Source organism: Anolis carolinensis, chromosome 5, assembly GCF_035594765.1.
Source record: "Anolis carolinensis isolate JA03-04 chromosome 5, rAnoCar3.1.pri, whole genome shotgun sequence".
Classification (NCBI taxonomy): domain Eukaryota; kingdom Metazoa; phylum Chordata; class Lepidosauria; order Squamata; family Dactyloidae; genus Anolis; species Anolis carolinensis.
In genome coordinates, this window is record NC_085845.1 from 83,762,961 (window position 1) to 83,785,781 (window position 22,821).

The window sequence follows — 22,821 nt, forward strand, 5'->3', positions numbered from 1 at the left end:
ACACTGCTTTCAGATGTTCACAAGCAAGAAAATCAAATTCTATTACTGCTTAAAAATATAACACGGATTAAGACAAAAACATTATTTCCTAAAAGCTCCATATGTGTACTTCTGTAAAGTATATGACTTCATTTAAAGTAAAAGCAGAGTACTAGCAGAATGAAAAAAATCTAGCTTATGATTAAGCTGCCTGCCTAGTCATTGATGGTGATTATAAACTTCCTGCAGATGAACAAGAAACAACAATGGCTCTGAACAGTGTTCAGAAATTGAAACAATTTCCAAATGTAGTTGCCAAGGAAGCATCAGATATACAGTACAGATCAGATGAGTCAGATATATGATGTGGATTGTTCTCAAATATATTGGCTCCAAAATTGTTTCTGAGTCTACTTTAAAGTGCTGGATAGTGGTTACAGCATTTACACCCCTAAAGGCTACATCCAGGTATCTGAAAAACTGCCTACTTCTGTCTGCCCTGTTACACTATATAACTATAAATGTGATTACTGTCATATTTCCATTCTAAGGAATCATGGGATTTACAATTTAGGAAAAGGTATTTAAAATTATCTGCCAGAGAACTCTGGAATTTCACCAAACTAAAGATTCCAGACTCCATAGGATATTATCATGGCAATAGTATGGAAGAGGGAGCCTACAGCAGCAGCCAGGTCCTGTATACACTTGAATCTGTATTACAAACAGAATTTGGCTCATTTCATCCTTCTCTCTTTTTTGCTGAACACAAAAGCACCTTTTCTACTCTACTTTTTCTAACAATTGGAATACTCCCTAATCTCATTATCCAACTATTTTGTACTTCTGATTTGATTGTTGAATTGTTACATTGATTCTGCCTTTCACATATGTATTCTACGGCATTTTAGTTTTTGTTCATCGCTTCCATTCCTGAGGCACTGACTGATCATTATGCCGCTTTGAATCCCACCCACGGGGAAAAAGCAGGATAGAAATGAATTAATAATAATAATAATAATAATAAGCTCCTCTCCCTTTTCCTTCTTTGAATGGGATGAAAGATTTGAAAGAATAATACAAACAGAAAGATTCTTGCTAAATTCAAGAGCTTTAAATATCATTTCTGAAAACTGGCCCAAAATACAACCTAGAAGTGATCTGACATCACTTCCCTTTTCTGTTTCCTGGCTTGAGTAAGGTTTTGCAGTAAGTAGAGGATTAGAAGATTTAGTTTGGTTGTTTAAAAATAAGTTGCTGTATTTTTCACAGCGTTTTTAGACAACTTTGGGGCATTTTTAATCTGCAAAAAAAATAATAAGAGTTCATGGAGGCACAAAAAGTAATTGGTAGTTCTTAACCTTGCTCTGTATACATCAGCCAATTTTTCTAGCATTTTTTTTTATCTTCAAACAGCAGGCTCAAAGAATACTAACACAACATAAAGAAACAGCACCAAAAAAGCCAACTGTTTGGTTCAGATACGTAGATGACACCTTCACAATTTGGAGCCATGGAGAGGAAGAACTCAACAAGTTCCTGGACCATCTTAACAGCATCCACCCAAACATCCAATTCACCATGGAAAAAGAAAAGGAAGGAAAACTGCCATTTCTAGATGTTCTGGTCATCCGCAAACCCAATCAACAATTGGGCCACACAGTTTACAGAAAACCTACACACACAGATAGATACCTTCATAAAAACTCCAACCATCACCCAAGTCAAAAAAGGAGCACAATCAAAGCCCTGACAGACCGTGCACAAAGAATCTGCGAACCTCACCTCCTCCAAGGTGAACTCAACCACCTAAACTGGGCTCTACAGGCCAATGGATACTCCACCACAGACATCAGAAGAGCTGCAAGGCCAAGAACAAGCCATGAAAGGCAAGACAAAGATCCACCCAGAGGAAAGGTGTTCTTACCATACATCAAGGGAACTACTGACCGCATAGGCAAATTGATGAAAAAGCACAACCTACAAACTATCTACAGACCCACAAAGAAAATCCAACAAATGCTACGGTCAGCGAAGGACAAGAAGGATCCTCTCTCCTCTGCAGGAGTCTACCGGATACCATGCAGCTGTGGACAAGTATACATAGGGACCACCAAACACAGTGCCCAAACAAGAGTCAAAGAACATGAAAGGCACTGCAGTCTAATTCAACCAGAGAAATCAGCCATAGCAGAGCATTTGATGAACCAGCCTGGACACAGAATACTATTTGAGAACACAAAAATGCTGGACCATTCTAACAACTATCATGTCAGACTACACAGAGAAGCCATTGAAATCCACAAGCATGTGGACAACTTCAACAGAAAGGAAGAAACCATGAAAATGAACAAAATCTGGCTACCAGTATTACAAAACTCCAAAATCAAAACAGTAGATGGGAACCAACACAATAAGGACCTGACTGAACAAAGGAAGCCCCCAGGCAAGGGACAAAACATTCCAATGCCAATTAGGGTGATTAACCGAAACATTAATGCTGGCTCCCAGTGACAAAGAACTCTTGCCACACCTTGGACTATACACAGATATATATTCTTTCCTTTCCTTACTTAATTTATCCATACCTCACAACCTCTGAGGATGCCTGCCATAGAAATGTCAGGAGAGAATACTTCTGGAACATGGCCACACAGCCCGAAAGACATACAACAACCCTGTGATCCCGGCCATGAAAGCCTTCGACAACACATTGAACATAAAGAATGTAGGTACCAAGCACAACTAGCTCATTAGAAAGTTCTGTCACTTTGGTAGTTGTGCCAATCTGGTGCTAACCTCGGTCTATGCTCATCAGATATCAGCTGCAACCTGAAGAAGCAACTTACATTTGGGAATGGCCCATCTCATAAATATGTTCATTATCTCTTGTTGGCACCTCAAAGATAACAGGGTAATTATTAGCTCCAGGTGGTAGACATCCAGTTGCCAGACATCAAAATAGACATGCATATGTGTATTAGCTCACTGCTTAAGAATGTATTTGGTTGATACATTTACCACGGCACTATTTAACCACAGCTAACCAAACAACATATCTAACATCAGAATGCTCCTGCAATCAGACATATACCATATAAGAGATGTTGGGGAATATATATCTATCTTACCTGAACTAGTTGCAAGAGATAATGAAGAACATCATCATCATCTAAACTTTCTAGTTTTTGCACTGCCATGGCTCTCACATTTTCATCAGAAAAATTACAATCTAAAAGTTGCATTGGTAATCCAACATCTAAAGTGCTGAGGTCCCACGCATCTCTTTTAGCTAATAATTGATATGTTTCTGTTACTACTTCTTGTTGTCCCCATTTCACTGAGCTAAGCAGCTTAGGATATGCCTTTGGATGCTTTATGCTTTCATATCTGAAATGCCACAGTAATTCTTTGTCTTCAGGGGTAAGTGGATTAAGCAGGTCTGTGGCTATGATCTCTTCAAGCTGTTTGCGCAGTTGGTTGGGCATTTCAGCTCTGGCCCGGTCTCCTTGCAGATCAGCTGCTATTTTGTGTTTGGGCAAAGCAACTGGGTGGCAATACTTGTCCAGAACAATTGAGATAGCCATTGAGTTCTCTTTATCTGGATTAGTGGCTGAGGTAAGCTTATCAGCATTTATGCTTCCCTGCTCTTCCCCTTTGCCCGAAATTTTCCACATATGGAGAACATAATCCCCAGTCCGAAGAAGGGAGCGGTGGTCTATTAGTAAAATATTGACATAATAAAGTAGCTGGGTTTTACACTTAGAATCAGGACTGGGAGAATCATGTGGCTGAAGATTAGCCTTAGTGGATGATGCTGGTGCTTTGCCACAATATACCTGCAGAGTTAGTAATGCACCTTTAGGCAAATCTTTAATCTTGATATCAAACTCAAGCCAGATATTCCACAGGACTTCTTCAGTAAATGGCTTAGCAGTAGTTCTTTTCTGTGAAAGCAGCTGCTGCCCATGTTGAATATTCGCTTCAACAAATACAGTAAGGTCTGTGTTTCTTGGTAGCACAGGGATATCAATGCCAATTATCTTGACACGGAATTTCCTATTGCAGTCCCACAATGATATAGTGAATACCCGCTCATGATCTTTGCCATCTATTGTCAACTGTTCGTGATATCCTGAGACTCCGGTGCAGTCATCCACCAAGGGCCATTCCTCTTTCTGCACTTCATCCTGGTTTGGGTCAGGGGGGTCATCCAGGACAAGGTGAATTTCGTCCCCATTTTTCAGACAATGTCTTATCCAATGGAAATTTCTAATTGGTGTCTCACCTACAATATATTCATCTCTGCCACTTACTCTAAGGACAAAGTCCAGCTCATTGTGATCTTCAGGAATATTCATTAAAGATTTTTTCTTTGCCATTTTTGTGAAAAAGCTCTGAAGGATTGTATCTGGAGTGTCGTCAATGGCCACTTTAATCTTCTGACTAGTTGTTCCTCTATGGATGTTTATGAAAATGCTATTATTGACAATCCTACTAAGCATATAATCTGGAAGTGGTTTGGATGTAGTCCAAGGGTGCAATGAATATAATTTTGGATCTCTGCAGGATACTTCAATTGTCCGTGGAGTGACTAATCTGCGGCGAGCAAATTCCAGTTCATCATCATGTACGTTACTTATATCAGTAACATCATAGCCAATCAAATAATTGAGTTGCTTTTGAAACTCCTGAACTTCCTTTGTGGGCTTTTGCTTTTGAATCACGTGAATTTTGCCAACTTTCTTTTGCAACACTTTCCAATACAATATGCAGTCTAGTGTCTGTATTATCTGATGTTTGTCATAAATTTCATACCACTGACCCTTCTTTTGGTATTGAAGAACAAATTGATCAGGTGTGAATGTATGGTAGTAGTCAGAGTTTTGATTCCGCTCTATTGCCCGCATCCAAATTTGTGCTTTCATCTGTTCTACTGTACAGTTGCTGGCTATATCTATTAACATGTTGCTTGTGGGTAGAACAAATTCAATGGTTATCAGTTCTGATGCAGACAAACTGCTGGCTGTACAGTATGGCTTCATCCTCCTTCTCCTCCGTTTGTTGTCGTCTCTCATAACAACAGGTTGTTCATTTACCTCCAGCTCCATGCCAGAGGGTATCTAAGAAAATACAAGAAATGATTGGGTAATATTTTTCTGTGCACCAGCATATTTTTGTGGAATTTTCATTAAGTACAATAATCAAAATAATTTTCACACAAGTTAAACACGATTTATTCCCTTTGATTCTATTCCATCCTAGTCTAAATCCAATTATTAATCTCAACTAGAGTTAATGACTGAATCAATGGGCATTTGGAAATTAAACACTTACATAACTTTATCAATTCAACATTGGGACTAACAATAGGATTTAGATCCTCAACTTTGGAAAAGAATTTGATAGTACTTGGAAACCATTTATTAAGTTCATGTATAAAAGGAGCTCCGGTGGTGAAGTGTGTTAAAGCACTGAGCTGGAGACCGAAAGGTCCCAGGTTCAAATCCCGGGAGCGGCGGGAGCGGCCGCTGTTAGCTTCAGCTCCTGCCAACCTAGCAGTTCGAAAACATGCCAATGTGAGTAGATCAATAGGTACCGCTCCGGCGGAAAGGTAACGGTGCTCCATGCAGTCATGACCTTGGAGGTGTCTACGGACAACACCGGCTCTTCGGCTTAGAAATGGAGATGAGCACCAACCCCCAGAGTCAGACATGACTGGACTCAACGTCAGGGGAAACCTTTACCTTTATAAAAGCAATGGCAAATTTAAACCACCAAAAATCCAAGAAAGATTGTGATTGAGCAATTAACAAACCACATTACAATAATTATATGTAATTGATAAAATTAGAATAATGTAGGAGTTACTTAGGAGTTACCCATTACCAGGGCCATAGCCAGAAAAAAATTTCGGGAGGGGTTTTGAAAATTTCGGGGGGGGGGGGGGGGTTGAACACACCCCTCCCCGCTACAAACCTGTCAATATCTGCTTGAAATAGTGCCTGGAGGGACTCTTAATGTTTTGCGTCTCATAGACTTAGCATGGGGATTTGGTTAACTAGTTAAAATTCATGAGTAAACCAGGTTTTTTTTATAACCTGAAAAATTTCGGGGGGGGGGGTTGAACCCCTAAAACCGCCCCCTCGCTACAGGCCTGCCCATTACTCACATAGCATTAAAAAAACATACATTACTGTCAATTCTGTAACTCCTTTACTTAGGGAGTTACAGAATTGACAGTAATGTATTTTTATAATGCTATGTGAGTAATGGGAGGGTATAGATCTGGGAATAGAAGATGAGACAATTGTACTATATTTTAAATGTTTTGGAATTTTAAAATATTTAATAAAGAAAATGGAAAAAAGCAAAAAGAAAAACTTTAGAACAGAATGGGATAATCCAGTCATTGTGTCTGAAAAAATTATTATATATTATATATTCAGATCATTGATTTCTTTTGAGAAGCATCACACTTCAGTGAAAAATTGGAAAGATCTCCTGTTTATAAAATACTAGCTTGGGTACCCGGCAATGCCCGGGTTATTTGAAAAGACCATTGTTTGTTTTTGGATGTTAGGTAATATCAGTTTGGTCATATGTTGCGCTATTTCTTAGGGAAAAAAACTCACTCTTTGCTTTTATTTTTTATGAATGCTTCCATTAGAAAATGCATAAGGATGTGGGTGAAGTACAATTACCAAAAATCTTGGGACAATCCTACCAAATCTCCCCCAGTATTTACATTTGGCTATGTCGGGTCTGTGTGCCAAGTTTGGTCCAGATCAGTCATTTGCTGGGTTCAGTGTTCTCTGAATATGGGTGAACTATAACTCTCTGATGCCGAGGTCAATCACCCCCAAACTCCGCCAATATACTAATTTTGGGTCTGTGTGTCAAGTTAGTTCCAGGTCTATTGTTGGTAGGGTTCAGAGGGCTCTTAGATTGCAGGTGAACAATACATCTCAGTCCCTACAACTCCTAGAAATCATGGTGAATTCTCCCCAAAATATCTCTCTCTAGTATGTTTAGTTGCTGATCAATTCCTCTGTTGCTGTACGCCATAGAAAAGGGTAGGAAAGGGTTAAGGGAGAGGCACTGGGCAGGATCATGCAAATGAAGAGAGAAAGAAACATTGGGATGTGCTGACTGTAACCTGCAATGTCCTGGGTGGGAGTGACTTGGTGGCTCCACAGAACTGGGAACTATAGCCTGTTTGTGGAAGCTGGAGGATGTCTGTATGCGCGGACACCCATGCCACATACACACATTAGGTTTTTACTTTTATTATGTGAATTGACAGATAACATTATGCCAATTTATATAACTGTGAATTTGTGACTGTGAATTTAAATCTCAGTTAAAGAGTATCTAAGCATGAATCTACACTGGCTCGAAAATTGAGAACAAATACCTGGCCGAACCCACTGTGGCACTACATTGATGTCCACATGGTCCAGCCAGGTTGAGACCACATTGACCCTGCTGGACTGTCATCTCACCCTTCATGCTATTGCTGCCACTTCTAGACAAGCTCCTGACTATTCTGGGCACTCTGTTCTGGTGTCAACAGAGACACTTGCATAACCAGCGAGGAGGAGGTTCTTACTGCTCACATAGCATATCTGCTGATATCAAAATAGGGCACCCATTAAAGCCAGATGCTCAGATGGCTGAAAGTGGCAATACAGGGGACACAGGCATGATCATCCCAGCACTGATGATGGGATTGAGATCCTGTCTGGACAATGGATCATTCCAAATCAGCCCCAGTTTCAATGTTCAAACTGCCCCAAAGCTGTGGGATATTCTGGAGTTTCCTGCAAGCTCCAGAGTATTCCCTGATTTGGCCCTAAGTCAACGTAGCACTAAAAACCCCACAATAATTACTAGACATCAGTGCCAGGAAGAAATGGAATCAAGGCGAGTCCCTGTTTTCTTTCCTATCGTAGACCTGTCCTTAATTTAGGAAATGCTTTATATTTTATTTATTACTGTGGTGATACTAGACCAGAGACATAATTACAAATGCACTAGTACACCTCAACTCCTGACCCAACCCGCCAAGCCCACCTAACAGTAATTCTGACTTCTGAAATACTTGTGTAGATGACTAGGAATCAAAAATACTTTTCTAGCTCCTGCATAAAAAATGTTTACATGGTAATCATACAGAACTTGCCTCTCTAGAGTCACATTTCATGCAGTTGTGGGTGGGCCCCCTGAAACGTTATCAATCCCCTGAACCACAAAGTGAAAACAACACAATTTGTTTTTAGATGGAAACATTTGGCTGGAAAAAAAACCAGGAGACACAATGTTATGCTCTAGTATTGTTTTGGGGGCAATCCCTAAGCAGCAAAACACTGCCCTTAGCCTATGTGTCTGCAGTTGGGCTGATGCAGGATTAAGTGGACCTACTGCGACTCATGGAATCCAGAGTGTCAGTTTCCAACACTCTGCCACCTTCACAAAAAATTTCAGTGAACCCTCCCCAACTATTCAGTGGCCAATCCTTCTGAAAAATTATTAAAAGTCTGAAGCTCTTTAATAATCAGTTTATTATGCAGCAAATAGTTACAATGTTTAAATAAAATGATATATGCCATATCAACTGTTCTCACTGTACTATTTAAATTGCACTGCATTTATACTGCTTTTCAACATTTTAAAATGTATGTTTTAAACTGTTTTACTATTGTTAATTGTTTGAGTCCTGTGTAATGTTCTTTTCCTATATTTTAATTATATTGTTTTAAGTTGTAAACTATCCTGAGTCTGAGTTTTGGAGAAAATGTGGGGTATGCAAGTTAGAAGGTAAGGTATGTACTTAAACAGATAATTAGCATAGCCAAAAATAATAATTAGCTATCCACATTTTTCTACACTTCCAAAAAAAAAGAAAAGATTAGGAATTTTTAAAACAGCATCATAATCTAGACTAAAGAAGTGGAAGACATTGTAGATTTTTTAAGTCAATATATTTCAAAGTTTCCTTGAAAAACCAACCCCAAATCCTTTTAGTCTAGCATACTGAAAGCTCATAAGCAAAGAAGGAAGGGTTTCCCCCAGTTTTCCCCTAGCAAACACTATCTATTCTCTTATGACAAAAAAGTAAGAAATGTTTTGTTGCAATTTCAATTCTGCAATGCCAAATGAAATGACAGTTAATGGAAAGGGCAGCACCCTGACGGGAGCACAGCTGGAGCAACCTGTTGCAGCTGAGGTGTTTCTGGACTTGTAATGTGCCCCTCCCTCTAATGGTCCCCCAGTGTTTTACCCCTCCTATTAGACTTTCCCCTTCGGTTCCATACCTGCTATGTTAACTGTGTCTTTAAACAGTATTGTTTTTTAAAAAACTGTTTTCCAATCTTTTTTATGACTGCCTCTCTAGGGAACTGTATTTCCCCATCCCAGAGCGTTTGTAACTCTCTTTGGTCATGGACCATAATAAACGCTTGCTTGCTTGCTTGCTTCACAGATAGTGTCTGATGTAGTGTTCCTTTAACTCAGTGGTTCTCAATCTGTGGGTCCCCACATGTTTTGGCCTTCAACCCCCAGAAATCCTAACAGCTGGTAAACTGGCTGGGATTTCTGGGATTTGTTGGCCAAAACACCTGGGGACCCACAGGTTGAAAACCATTGCCTTAACTAATAGGAACTTCATTGTTTAACAGTAAAACAAAAATTAAATACATAAATGCATTAGAAGGCAATCCATTCCATTTCCTCTGTTCCAAAAAACTTTAAAACAAGAAATAAATATGAAAAACTTACACTAAGACTTCATAAATAATTGAATTACATCTTTTAGCCTTCTAAGAGCCAAGTAAGAAAAACAGAAAGATGTAATATTTAAGAAAATATTACCTGGTTGCAAAGCAGAAACTGAGCAGCTGAAGAAGATTCATTTGTATAGCTTTTAAGTCTACCTAAAATGACAACTACTCACAACATGAAAAGTTACTTGTCTAAGCTGTTCCGCTTTTCTTGTTTGCTCTCATAAGCAGATGCAAAGGAAGTGCTCTAGTAACCAGGAAGGAAATTTAACCCACTTAGTTATAAACACGATTGTGATGTGTGTGTGTTTTTTTAAATAGTCAATGCGTTTCCTGTTAGAGCAGTCAAATACTTACTGTAATGGTTACAAGAAAAAAGAGGAACACCTTGTTGAAACCTGGGTGGGGCACATGCTAAACGTTGCCCAAGAGAAAAATCAGTAAATGAATTTATTCAATATGGATTAAATTAGTATAAACTGCATCACATTTGGCATTCATTTACCATTATTAGTTCATAGGGTTATAAACTTTGTATTACGTACCCCTGGAAGCCCTGGAATAGGGAATTAAATAATCCAGGGAAGAATGATATCCAGAGGTAAGTACAAATATTCTTTCCATCACCAGCCAAGATGCATTTGGGCTGAGTGTCTCTTCCAAAAAATCCTAATTGATCCAGATCAGGTTTATAAGACTGAATAGGGGTGTGTATTCGCGTAAAAGCTTTGGGGCTTTCATTACGGGGCTTCATCCGTTTTCGGAAAGTCTCCCGAAATTGGGAGGGGGTGTTTTGGGGGTTGTTGTTTCGGTTGTTTTCTTTTGGGGTCCGAAAATCAGCCCATTATGGGGGGAAGGGCTTCCCACCCACTGGCTCTCCTTCCTGAGGCTCTCGGCTGCTTGGCAGGCACTGCACTGCTTCTCTTCCTCCTCCTCCCTCCCTTGCGCCTGCAATGGCCCGCATTCACTCACAGGAGTCATGGCTGGGCAGTCCACCTCCAGACTTCAGCAAGTAAGCAAGAAAGAACCACCGCCCCTCCCACCTTTCAACTTGGAGAGTATGGTGGGCAGGAGGGCGTGTGTGTGTGTGGTGGGGCGTGTGACTGTGCAGGCGTTCGGCTGCAGGCAGGCACTGAGAGGCACGTGCAAGCTTTCCAGGCCTACCTGCACTCCCCACACCACACACACACTCTCCTGGAAAGAGAGAGTGTGTGTGGTGGGGTGCTGGCAGCCCTGAAAAGTGCGCACACACCTCTCAGTGCCTGCCTGCAGCCGAGTGCTGGCACAGTCACACACACCCACACACACATGCCTGTAAAGGAGGGAGGGAAGGTATTTCCTTCCACTCCCATGCTGAGGACCAGATGTACGGCTGCCTGGCCGCAATTCCCGTGAGTGAATGCGGGACATTGTGGGTGCGAGGGAGGGAGGAGGAGAAAGAAAAGTGTGGATGCATGAAATTTTGGCTCCACGCGAAAGCAAGCTTTCGTGTCGAGCTGAGTTTTGTGTGTTTTCTGTTGAGTTTCCTGTTTTGTGCTTCCGAATAAACGGAAGACACGAAAGACACGGAAAAAAATGGTAAGAACAAATTTCACATAAATGTCTACTGAATACATCTGGTTTGCCCCATAATCACAACGATTCATGAAGATGGCTATTTTATTGCACTAATAGTATGGTTTTAGGAGACTGTCAGATACTCTGTCCTATTCCTCTTCTTCTGCCAAAAGTGATCTCATGCAACCGGGCTGTGGCGCAGCTGTTTAGTAGCCAGCTGCAATAAATCACTACTGACTGAGAGGTCAGCCCAGGTCAGGGTAAGCTCTTGACCATTAATTGTCCAGCTTGCTGTTGACCTATGCAGCCGAAAGACAGTTGCATCTGTCAAGTAGGAATTTAGGTACCGCTTATGCGGGAAGGTTAATTTAACTAATTTACAATGCCATAAAATTTCCAGCAGTGTGCAGAAGATGAGGGAGTACTCGATCAAGGACTCAGTGTCACAGTGGATGATGAAGCAGCAGCTCCCCATGGCCGGAATTGCGCATACCCTCATGAAGCCAGAAGCTGGAATGTTAAATTGCCTCTGTGTCTTCGTCTCTGTCTTTGTCTGTATGTCATATGGCATTGAATGGTTGGCATGTATATGTACATTGTGCTCCGCCCTGAGTCCCCTTCGGGGTGAGAAGGGCGGAATATAAATACTGTAAATAAAATACTGTAAATAAATAAACAACCTTCACACAAATGTGTGGAAAGATTTCTATATGCTCTTGTGTATAACATTTTTATAGGATGATGCCAGAGAAGGTCTAGAAGACAAAGGAAGTCTAGAAGGACGGGAGACTGATCTCAAAAAATTGGAGGAGGTTGTTCAGAACAACCAGTAATTTGATGAGTAAATTACAGGACGTAGTATAAGCAATATGCTCTTCCTGTATTTGCGTAAACTGAGGGGCCTGACTTAAATGAAATCTGGTCCTTTTTTGCTGTATGATGTAACTAATGGAACAGGAAGGAAGATAAAATATTAAGAGTACAAAAATGGAGCAAATATCTAAAAATACTCTTCTGAGGAAAGAAAAAGGAGGGATGAAGCATAAGAGCTCAAGTTCAAAAATACAACTTTTGATTGAATATTTTGCAACCTTTTAATGCCACTTACATAGCTTCCAAGCATGGAATTTTTCAGCTACAAGCAGTCTGGACTAGTCACAATCTATATGTTCAGGGCACTGACCCCCGCCACTCTAGATACATCCTGGATGGTTCTATGAAGCCAGTCAGGGAGAAAAGTATCTTCAAAGTAATTAAGTAATACATTATTTATTCCTCACATGCTATATAGCTGATACAGTCTTACAGTCTTTCTAAAGAGTATTTAAAACACAGGAAAGAAGGTATTTTTACTGCCGGATAGATTGATGAACCAGAGACAGTCAGAACTGAAGATCAAGACAGTCATGATCGGTGGCTTGTATTAGTGGGGCTTACTCAAAGCAGAAAGAGTTTGCTCATAAAGAACTACCCTGGTTCTGAATGAGGAGTTTTTACATGATTGTGGAATAAATGCATTACAGGGGGCACAAGACCTCACATTGTTTCCATCTCCAAAGCACAGTAGATGTGAATGACCATCTCATTTGAGAATGTTTGCCCCTCAAAAGGTACATTTTTGAAGGAGCCAAATGAAGCCATAGCAGGCCACCAAAGCCAAAATGTAGTCAAAAAACTGGTTGAAAACCAGAAATAGTATAACCTGGAAAAAAACTCTGAACGCTTCCTTTGATGTTGCTATGGGAGCAGATGAAAACAAACTGAGTGTTTGACCGGGAATCAGCCTGGTCACATGAACCAGGGGATGCTTATATAACAGCTCTAGAAGTTTCTGAGTGATGTACTACACAGGCACAGTGAAACCATTTGTGTGAATCACAGAAACCATGAGAATGGAAGTGAGTGGGAAAGAAGGCAGATCCACTGACTTTGGCTCAACATACACACATTGTCACTCACACAGAAACACTCCATCACCACATCAGACTACCACTGAAGCAAGATAGCTTCAAACTAAAAAGAAATTTCCTACTTCTAGCTTACATACCTTATTCTATCAGTGGTCAAAAAAGTCACAGCTGAATTCTGAAGCTAACAGCCTCCACAGAAGGAAATGGAACAATATTTGTGACAAAAATTATTTCCCATCTTCACAGAATTCCATTCTTGAAGTAAAATTCCACAATAACAACTCTGAAAGAGAACAGAACAAAATAAGAATAAAAACACAGCAGCCAACTTATTTGATCCAGTCAACTGAGCAGGCTCTTAGTAAATGCAAGACTTTTGGCCAAGTTTTCCACCTTGTTATAGACTGAGCAAGCAGCCACATCTGTAATTCAGAGCAACACCACACTTTCCACATATCACTAAGCTTGAACTGTTTCTGTGCCTCAAAAGATGCAAGCGTTTTGTGTTAAATTAAATGAGGTGATTGTGTGCTTAAAGGCTGTGACTAAAATGTTGGAAGAAGTCAGATAACTGGTGTCTATTCTGCACAGCTCCTGCAATAATAATTACTGTGAATGCCAAGCCTACAACCACACTCTGTGCCCCTAAAACAAGGACAAACCATCAACCTCAATCCTACCAATGACACAACCCATACCTAGACAATAGCAGAGGCTAAATGCCGACTGTTTGTCATAACATATAGACTAGTGCATACACTCTTTCTTCTCATTCTTGAAAGCCGTATCTCTCCCCTCTGATGCTATTGAACTGTCACTCCCAACATCCTGTAATGCTTGTTATCCTAGTAAGGGCTTGTGGAAGCTGCAATTCAACAAGGAATAGAAAACTGCATGATTCTCAACTCTATACTGCCCGAGGACGATTCCAAGGCTGGAGTTAAAGTTGCTGGAAGAAACATTAACAACTTTAGGTATGCAGATGATACCACTCTGATGGCCAAAAGTGAGGAGGAGCTGAGGAGCCTTATCACCAAGGTGAAAGAAGAAAATCCAAAAACTGGGTTGCAGTTAAACATCAAGAAAACCAAGATCATGGCAACTACACCTACTGATAACTGGCAAATAGAAGGAGAAAATGTGGAGGCAGTGACAGACTTTATATTTCTAGGCACGAAGATCACTGCAGATGCAGACTGCAGCCAGGAAATCAGAAGACGTTTACTTCTTGGGAGGAGAGCAATGGCCAACCTTGATAAAATAGTGAAGAGCAGAGACATCACACTGACAATGAAGGTCCGCATAGTCAAAGCAATAGTATACCCCATAGTAACCTATGGTTGTGAGAGCTGGACCATAAAGAAGGCTGAGGGAAGGAAGATAGACGCTTTTGAACTCTGGTGCTGGAGGAAAATCCTGAGAGTGCCTTGGACCGCAAGAAGATCCAACCAGTCCATCATCCAGGAAATAATGCCCAGCTGCTCACTGGAGGGAAGGATATTAGAGGCAAAGTTGAAGTATTTTTGCTACATCATGAGAAGACAGGAAAGCTTGGAAAAGATCATGATGCTGAGGAAAATGGAAAGAAAAAGGAAGAGAGGCCGACCAAGGGCGAGATTGATGGACGGCATCCTTGAAGTGACTGGCTTGACCTTGAAGGAACTGGGGGCGGCGACGGCCAACAGGGAGCTCTGGCGTCGTCTGGTCCATGAGGTCACGAAGAGTCAGAAACGACTATGTGACTGAGCAGCAGCATACTGCCCAAAAAGTGGGCAAGAACTCTCTGGCACAGCAGGGGATGTGCTAAATACAGGTCTGAGATTCTGCAGCTTCGAGGTCTTTAGTGGCATTGGAAGTCTTAAACCTAGGCTTTTTGATCCCAGCATCACCATGAAGGATCCAAAAAGTATGCTGCTAAGTTGTCTTGGCTTTCACTTGGCACGTCCAATGGATTTCATATATTTAAATAGTAAAGATGAATGAATAATGTTTGATAAAAGGAATGACCTTCCTCCTGGTTATGTCTATCAGAGACTCAAGGACTATTTCACAACAAGGCTAAAAAAAGATGTCCAAGTTCATATTCATGGAAGAAAAAAACCAGAAAAAAACATAGGAGATTCAGATCTAGAGAGGAAAGTGAAATCTTAACCCAAATAATCCTCCAGCAACTTTCTAACCAATGGGTTAATAAGCAAAAAACTGGTTCTCTTCCATAGCAAGAAGAGCAGTTTGGCAGGGCTGATTTGGAGCAAGGAAGTGGCATAAAAGGATTAAACAGTCATCTCCTACACTCACTCCTCTGCCATTTTTCATTTGAAATACCCAGGTGGGATTGCCTATTGCATAATGCCTGATTGGTACTAACAAAACAGATTTCTAGAATTTGCTCCTACTGAGGAGGGATCACAAACCTTCCTTTGCAGATATTATTCTTTTAGTACACAAATAAAACTTCAAATATTTTAGGGCACACTTGATTTCACATTTAAGGAGAGTGTTTGTGAATCCATTTGTTTAAATAGAAATAATTTCCAGAAATATTTGTCAAGAAACATCTAATATCTGTTGAGATTCAAGGAGGAAGAATGTAATGTTTCAAGAGCACATTTCCATGATCTACTGCATACAATCTCTAATCATGCAAATGCTTGCATCTCTTAGCAGCTCTTTAAAGTGAGGTTATGCATGTCTGAAGACCGTTCCAGGAACTGGTGCTTACATTAGTGTAGAACAATGGGGCAAAGTTCAAAAAGATTGCACAAGTGATGCATAGATAAGTCTAAAAATCTTTGTTTCTTTTCTGGTGAAATTTACATAATTGCTCCAGTTTTGAACTTGTCTAATACACAGTATCTTCCTAAAGGCTTGGGTTATAAATTATTTTTTTCAGCTGCTCAGTAAAAAGTCAGATACTTAATCAGTTGTATTTAAATAAATCAGCACATATCCCAAACTTCAGTCTGTACACTTTCTGAAATATGAGAAACAGTTGAATGCATTATAATACCTTTAACATATTTATTAATAGAAGGAATATCATCTACACTTCCTCAAATATACATACATGTCAAATCAGCCTCCCTTCATTAAGCTCTCTATTGTTTGACTTGTCAGTGGCCCTTCTTTCTGCCATTTAATTTGTATTGTCTTTATCATATATTCTCCATCCTTGACCATCAGTTTGTACATTAGTCCCGCCAATCCTTTTTCTAATTTGTGTTTTTTAAAATATCTCTTCCATCTTATCTTATTCCTCTATTTTCCTTCCATATCTCCCTTGTTTAAGTTTATTATATAGTCCTAATACTTCTAGTGAATTTCAATTTTCAATCTTTTCCACTATTCTGTCCAAAGGTTATCAATTGGCCATTCACATCATACATGTTTTTAATTCTGTATAAACCTTTATTCCTCATTTCTTTCCACCACACCACTTTTGGTCAGTCCTTTTCTTGTATAGACACTTGAGAGGTGTCTATTTAGATGTTACTTGCATCTACCTTTGAAACCATTTTTTCCATATCTTTAACACTACCTTTTTGGGACTGTAAGTTTTTTTATTTCTGCCATTAAATTATGTGTTAAATTATTTTATTTCTGCCGTTAAATTATCTAGAATACATACATGTGTGTGTGTGTGTGTGTGTGTGTGTGTGTGTACACACACCTCAAGAGGAGGTAGGATGGGGAGTACAAAATTTGGAGCTATGTTATAAGGCATTCCAACTAAAATCATTACTAGAAATTATGAGTGAGAAGAAGAGAGATATAATGGATTAGGTTAGAAAATGACGCTAACAAAGATCAAGTGATTATTATTTATAATTTTTTATTTCATGTCAAAAGCATTTGCATAAAAAAGTAATAATTATGTGTAAATACCCCGTAACTCACTTGATCTTGGTTGCACTGCAGAACCTAGAACCTTAGAGAGAACAGTTCAATCAAATCTGGGAATAATCAAATGGGCAAAACTCAAACCTGCAAATGTGGAGGGCTGTTCTTTCTTCCTTTTGTTCTGAATCTCCCACTGTTCCGCTCCAATAAATGATCCAGGTTTTGTAGTACAAGAGAGAAGCAATAAAGCTTTCCTTCCCTGGGATGTATCGTCAATACCAATACTAAATCTATACTACTTAACATTTATATGTCAGTTTTAACTACTCAGAACATTTCACACTCATTTCCTCAGTCCAATAATAGAGATCATTCCCTAAAGTCAGTAAGCATTGTCCTCACAAATGTAGTCAACAGTGGGCTTAGTGATTTGTTTGGATATCCACTGAGTAATTTCATTGCCTGAGAATTCTATCTGGGCTACTGTTTGTTGGAAATTACAACCTTCTTCAAGCCTCCTCTAGTAATTTGTTAATCTATGATTCTGTTTGCTTGCTGTTTTGTATGTATGTTCTGTATGCAGCTCCTTTTGCTCTATTTTCCTGAAAGGTTGTGGGCGGGGCTGCAAACCACATGAACTGATCTGAGACTGCTCAGACCGCAGACTCTTTTTTCAGATTCTTCTTAGACTTTCGACTGCTAAGAGCAAACACTTGCTTGATGTTTGTAAGAGAGATGTTCTTGGCCAAATGAGTCAGAGATTACCTTAAACTTATTTGAAACTGAACTGATAAACTATGTACCTATGTTATGCTGAACACGTGAAGATTGTGAGTAAACCAAATATGTTATTTTACCAAAGTCTACTTCAATTTTGTATCTTGAGTGCATAATAAACTAGTTATTTTATGGGAGAGTAGATATATTTTTGGGCAACTGAAAAAACACTTCTGAAGCACTGCTATTTTTATGCACTGGCATGATTTCTGTTTTCCTAACAGATCAGAGACAATAGATTCAGTCTAAAACTTAAGCCAATTGCCTTGCATATTACATTTGATTGTATACCATACTCAAACGGGTTTATGGCTCTTCTCTGAAATGGCATGCTTTTCCAAAAGGATATGATCTCCAAATAGTTATGAACGCTATTTTTCAAAACTGTTTATGTCTAGAAACCTAGAATGTAATTTGTACAGGTCAAAGTATCAATTTTCTGGGAGACTCGGGGAGCCATAAGGAATGCCCAAAAGGCATGTGTGTGTGTGACAAACCCAGATCACAAGGATGAAAACCAATATCAATTTCTGGATGTTTTTCCCCAAAGGGCATTTTTAAAAACTGAAAAAGTAAAAAAGATCCCTGTGATGCAATCAGAAGAAGCCTTCAACACATGCAAGAATAATGGCAGTCTGCAAAGACTGTGTGTGTCCCACAAAACAGCTTCGAGAACCACTTGTAGCCCCATACTTTGTCGATACAGTACCTCTACCTGAAGATGTTTTTAGTAGAAAGCTCATAGCATAACACAGTAAGACACTATATGTCTTTTTTTGTCTTTTTCTTAACATGTTATCATCATAAGAAAAAAGGTGGAGGAAGCTGCAGGTAAATACGAGTATTACAAATGAAAGTAATAATTCTATGCGGGCCCTGTATAAAATTCTGCATTTGAGGCAAGGAAACTGCATAATAAAAACCTTGTCTAGGAATTATCGAAAGCAACCTTGTGTCCCACGGGGAGAAAGGTGGGGTATAAATAAAGATAATAATGATAATAAAAATAATAATAACAACAACAACCTTAAACTGCAGCACTTGGCCTTGGACAGCTCTGAGACCATGGATTAGTTTACATGAAATATGTTTTAGTTAAAAAATAATAATAAAATAGGTGAGAACAGCAATATCAAATAATTATAAAACCGGACAGTACATTAAACAAATATAACTAAAATACACAATTAGACAATACCAAATTAAAATGGGATTCAATAATTAAAACTATTAATAGTTAAAATTCATTTCTTTTTAATACAAAATAAAAAGATAAGAAGCATTAACATGGTTTGGATGTTGGACTATAACTCTGGAGACTAAGGTTCAAAGCCCCGTTTGGTCACAAATACCTACTGGATAATTCTAGAGAAGTCACATGTTCTTGGGCCCAGAAAACCATTTGACCGTTTAGCCTTGGAGTCGTCCTATGTTAGAAATGAAGAACAGTAATATAACAAGAAAATCAATGTTTTTACCCTACAATAACCTGTCAGAAATTTGAATAGGTATTGCAGGTGAGGGGGAATTACATACTTGGAGCCAATGTTTGTAAAAAAAAAACATTTTTTTATTACCTATAGAGTATTACACACACACCTCCAATATAAATAAACTAGAATAATTAGTGGCATTTTTATTCAAAATGGAGACTGATTCCCAAATTACACAAGCTATAAATGAAGGGAGGGTGCTACTGCTATTACAGGCTCAACATCCCTTACCCAGAAATTTGAAACACTAAAAAAATCCTGAAATATGCCCCCCAAAATCTCAAATTGTCTTCATGGATGGCTGAGATAGCGATACCTTTGCTTTCTGATGGTTCACTTTCTGAAGTGTATTTTTCATATTCAGCATATACACATAGCCTGAAGGGAATTGTATCTGTACACACTTTCTCTCACACATAGAATTATTACAAATGTGATGTGTACAATTACCTGTATAAAGTATAAAGGTAGTCCCCAAGTTATGATCATGATAGGTTCTGTAGATTTTTTTTTAACATCCAAATTCAACTTAAGAATTAGGTTTATTCTTAAGTTGAATTTGGATGTAAGTCAGGACGGACATTTTTCCAGTGTGACTCCCGTCATATATATATACAGTAGAGTTCCAGTTATTCGACATAAATGGGCGGGCCGAATGTCGAATAACCAGAACTGACGGATAATAGGGAGACCCTATTATCTCTCCCGGCAAGCCGGTTTAGGGAAGCGCCCCGCTCACGTTACTGCCTAGCAACGCGCATGGGGCGCCTCCAAAAGGCCTGGCACATCGGATGATACAGTAGGTCGGATAACCGGAAGTCGGTTAACCGGAACTTTACTGTATATATATTGTAGCTTTGGATAGCATAAGGAAGAATTATCTATCATCCCTGTAACATTTGTTTTGCTGTGGCCCAGTTTAGAAGATGTTGCCTCACTTTCTGTCCCTATAATAATTGGATCTTGAAAATTTTGGCTTGTTGCGGAAACAAGGATTGGTGATAAAGCTTCAGTTGAGACCCCTATTCCCCATAATAACTCTTCAAGGAGTGATTTCCCTTCCAAGGGGTAGATGTCTCTCACTTCCAGTTGAATCATCCCCATTCTTAACTATGAATCATTTGTAAGTCAGATGTTTGTAACCTGAGGACTGCCTGTGTACGAAACATAAATGAAACTTAGGTCTCATCCTTAAGGAATCCCATTATGTAAGTCAGAGCTTTCCAAACTGTGTCTTGCAACACGTTTGTGCATCGGCTTTGGTGTCGGGCCAACCTTTGAGCCTCTGTGAAACAAGCAGGAAATCATATATTTTGAACAGTACCATATATTTATCTATGCACATAATAAAAGTGAATGGGTGTATGTGAGCAGTGGAGTATGTTTGCAGCAGCTTTCCTATTGGCTCCCACTTCCAAAGGTCACTGTGACTCACACCAATGACGGATCTGCACTAAACTTGGTACACAGAACCCTGATGACCAACAGAACATACTGAGGGCTTTGTAGGGCCTGACAAATCTGGGTGGGAGTTGTAGTTCACTCTACATCTAGAGAGCACTCTGAACTGCTCCGATGATGGGTCTGGACCAAACATGGCACACGGACCAAACATAACCAACTTTGAATGCAGGCAGGGCTTGGGGGTGGTTTATCTTGGAATCTGGGAGTTTTAGTTCACCCACATCTAGAGAGCACTGAACATGGCCAGCAATTGATCTGGACCAAATCTGGCACACAAACCCAACGTGTCCAACATTGAATACTGGCAGGGTTTGGGGGTGACTGACCCACGATTTTGGGAATTGGAGTTCACCCACATACTTATGCATTTTCTAATGGGAGCATTCATAAAAAAACAACAACAGTAAAGACTGACTTTTCCCCCTAATAAACAGCATTACAAATAATGAAATTGATATTATTTAACATCCAAAAACAATGTCTTTTTCAAATAACCCGGGCATTGCCAGGTACCCAAGCTAGTATAGATAAAAATGAAAGGTTTCCATGAGATGTGCTGCGTCCCTATACATGTCACGATTACAATTTATATATGTGTCCATATCTCTCACAAGGGGTTGATTTAACATCTGGTTTGCCCCTGAGGCGGAACGGTTGTGTTGTGAAAGGATGTGTGCCAAAAAAGCATATCACTTACATGACGTGTTTGGAAAGCTCTGGTGTAAGGATTCCAAACACTAAAAAGAAAACAAAACAAACTCCTAGCATCTCTAGATGACGGATACTCCACCTGTCGCCTTCCTATTATTACGCTATGTAACATTAAAAAATGTTTCTGGTTTGAAAGTGTCATTTCCTATTTAATTGTGCAGTACTGACTCTGACAGTAGTTGTTCTACTCCAGAAATTTCATTTTTGTGGCTGCCACAAACTATGGCCCCTTCCACACAGCTGTATAATATCCACATTGAACTAGATTATCTGGCAGTGTGGACACAGATTGTGGAAGGGCCCATAGTCTCAACAGATTCAACATAGGGCCCTTCCACGCAGACATATAACCCAGAATATCAAGGCAGAAAATCCCACAATGTCTGCTTTGAACTGGGTTATGAGTCCACACTGCCATATATTCCAGTTCAAAGCAATGTTGTGGGTTATTCTGCCTTGATATTCTGGGCTATATGGGTGTGTGGAAAGGCCCAGAATATCAAGGCAGAAAATCCCACAATATCTGCTTTGTAAATCTCACTCAGATAATGTGGGATTTTCTGCCTTGATAATCTGAGATATAGAGCCACAATATCTGCTTTGAACTGGGTTGTCTGAGTCCGCACTGTCTTATATCCCAGTTCAAAGCAGATGTGGGATTTTATTCAACTGCGTGGAAAGGGCCAATATCAAGGCTGATAATCCACAATATCTGCTTTGAACTCAGTTATTTGAGTCCATATTGCCATATAATCAGGTTCTATGTGGAATTTTATACAGCTGTGTGGAAGAGGCCCCTAGAACAATTGTGTTACATAGGCCCCTTCCACACAGCTGTATAAAATTCCACATTACAGTAGAGTCTCACTTATCCAAGCTAAACGGGCCGGCAAAAGCTTGGATAAGCGAATATCTTGGATAATAAGGATGGATTAAGGAAAAGCCTATTAAACATCAAAATAGGTTATGATTTTACAAATTAAGCACCAAAACATCATGTTTTACAACAAATTTGACAGAAAAAGCAGTTCAATATGCAGTTATGTTGTAATTACTGTATTTACGAATTTAGCACCAAAATTTCACGCTATATTGAAAACATTGACTACAAAAATGGCTTGGATAATCCAGAAACTTGGATAAGTGAGGCTTGGATAAGTGAGACTCTACTGTATTTGCTTTGAACTGGAATATATGGCAGTGTGGACTCAGACAACCCAGTTCAAAGCAGATATTGTGGGATTTTCTACCTTGATATTCTGGGTTATATGGCTGCTTGGAAGGCCCCTTAGTGTTATGATTCTGTTT

General features: G+C 39.5%; 1 protein-coding gene across 6 annotated transcripts in view; it reads right to left on the reverse strand.

Moving 5' to 3' along the window:
- pik3cg (phosphatidylinositol-4,5-bisphosphate 3-kinase catalytic subunit gamma) overlaps positions 1 to 22,821 on the reverse strand; it is a 42,067-nt gene that overhangs the window by 18,811 nt on the left and 435 nt on the right. Inside the window, exons 2-4 of one of the 6 annotated variants that reach the window (XM_016994003.2) lie at positions 19,202 to 19,272; positions 13,366 to 13,511; positions 3,111 to 5,102 (exon numbers count right to left, since the gene is read on the reverse strand). In XM_016994003.2, the coding sequence (XP_016849492.1) occupies positions 3,111 to 5,090 (1,980 nt within the window). In that variant the 5' untranslated portion in view covers positions 5,091 to 5,102; positions 13,366 to 13,511; positions 19,202 to 19,272. Of the gene's footprint in view, positions 1 to 3,110; positions 5,103 to 9,852; positions 10,054 to 12,426; positions 12,451 to 13,365; positions 13,512 to 19,201; positions 19,273 to 22,821 lie in introns of those variants that run through there. The other 5 variants (XM_016994002.2, XM_062981707.1, XM_008111566.3 and 2 more) reach the window with 5 other exon arrangements.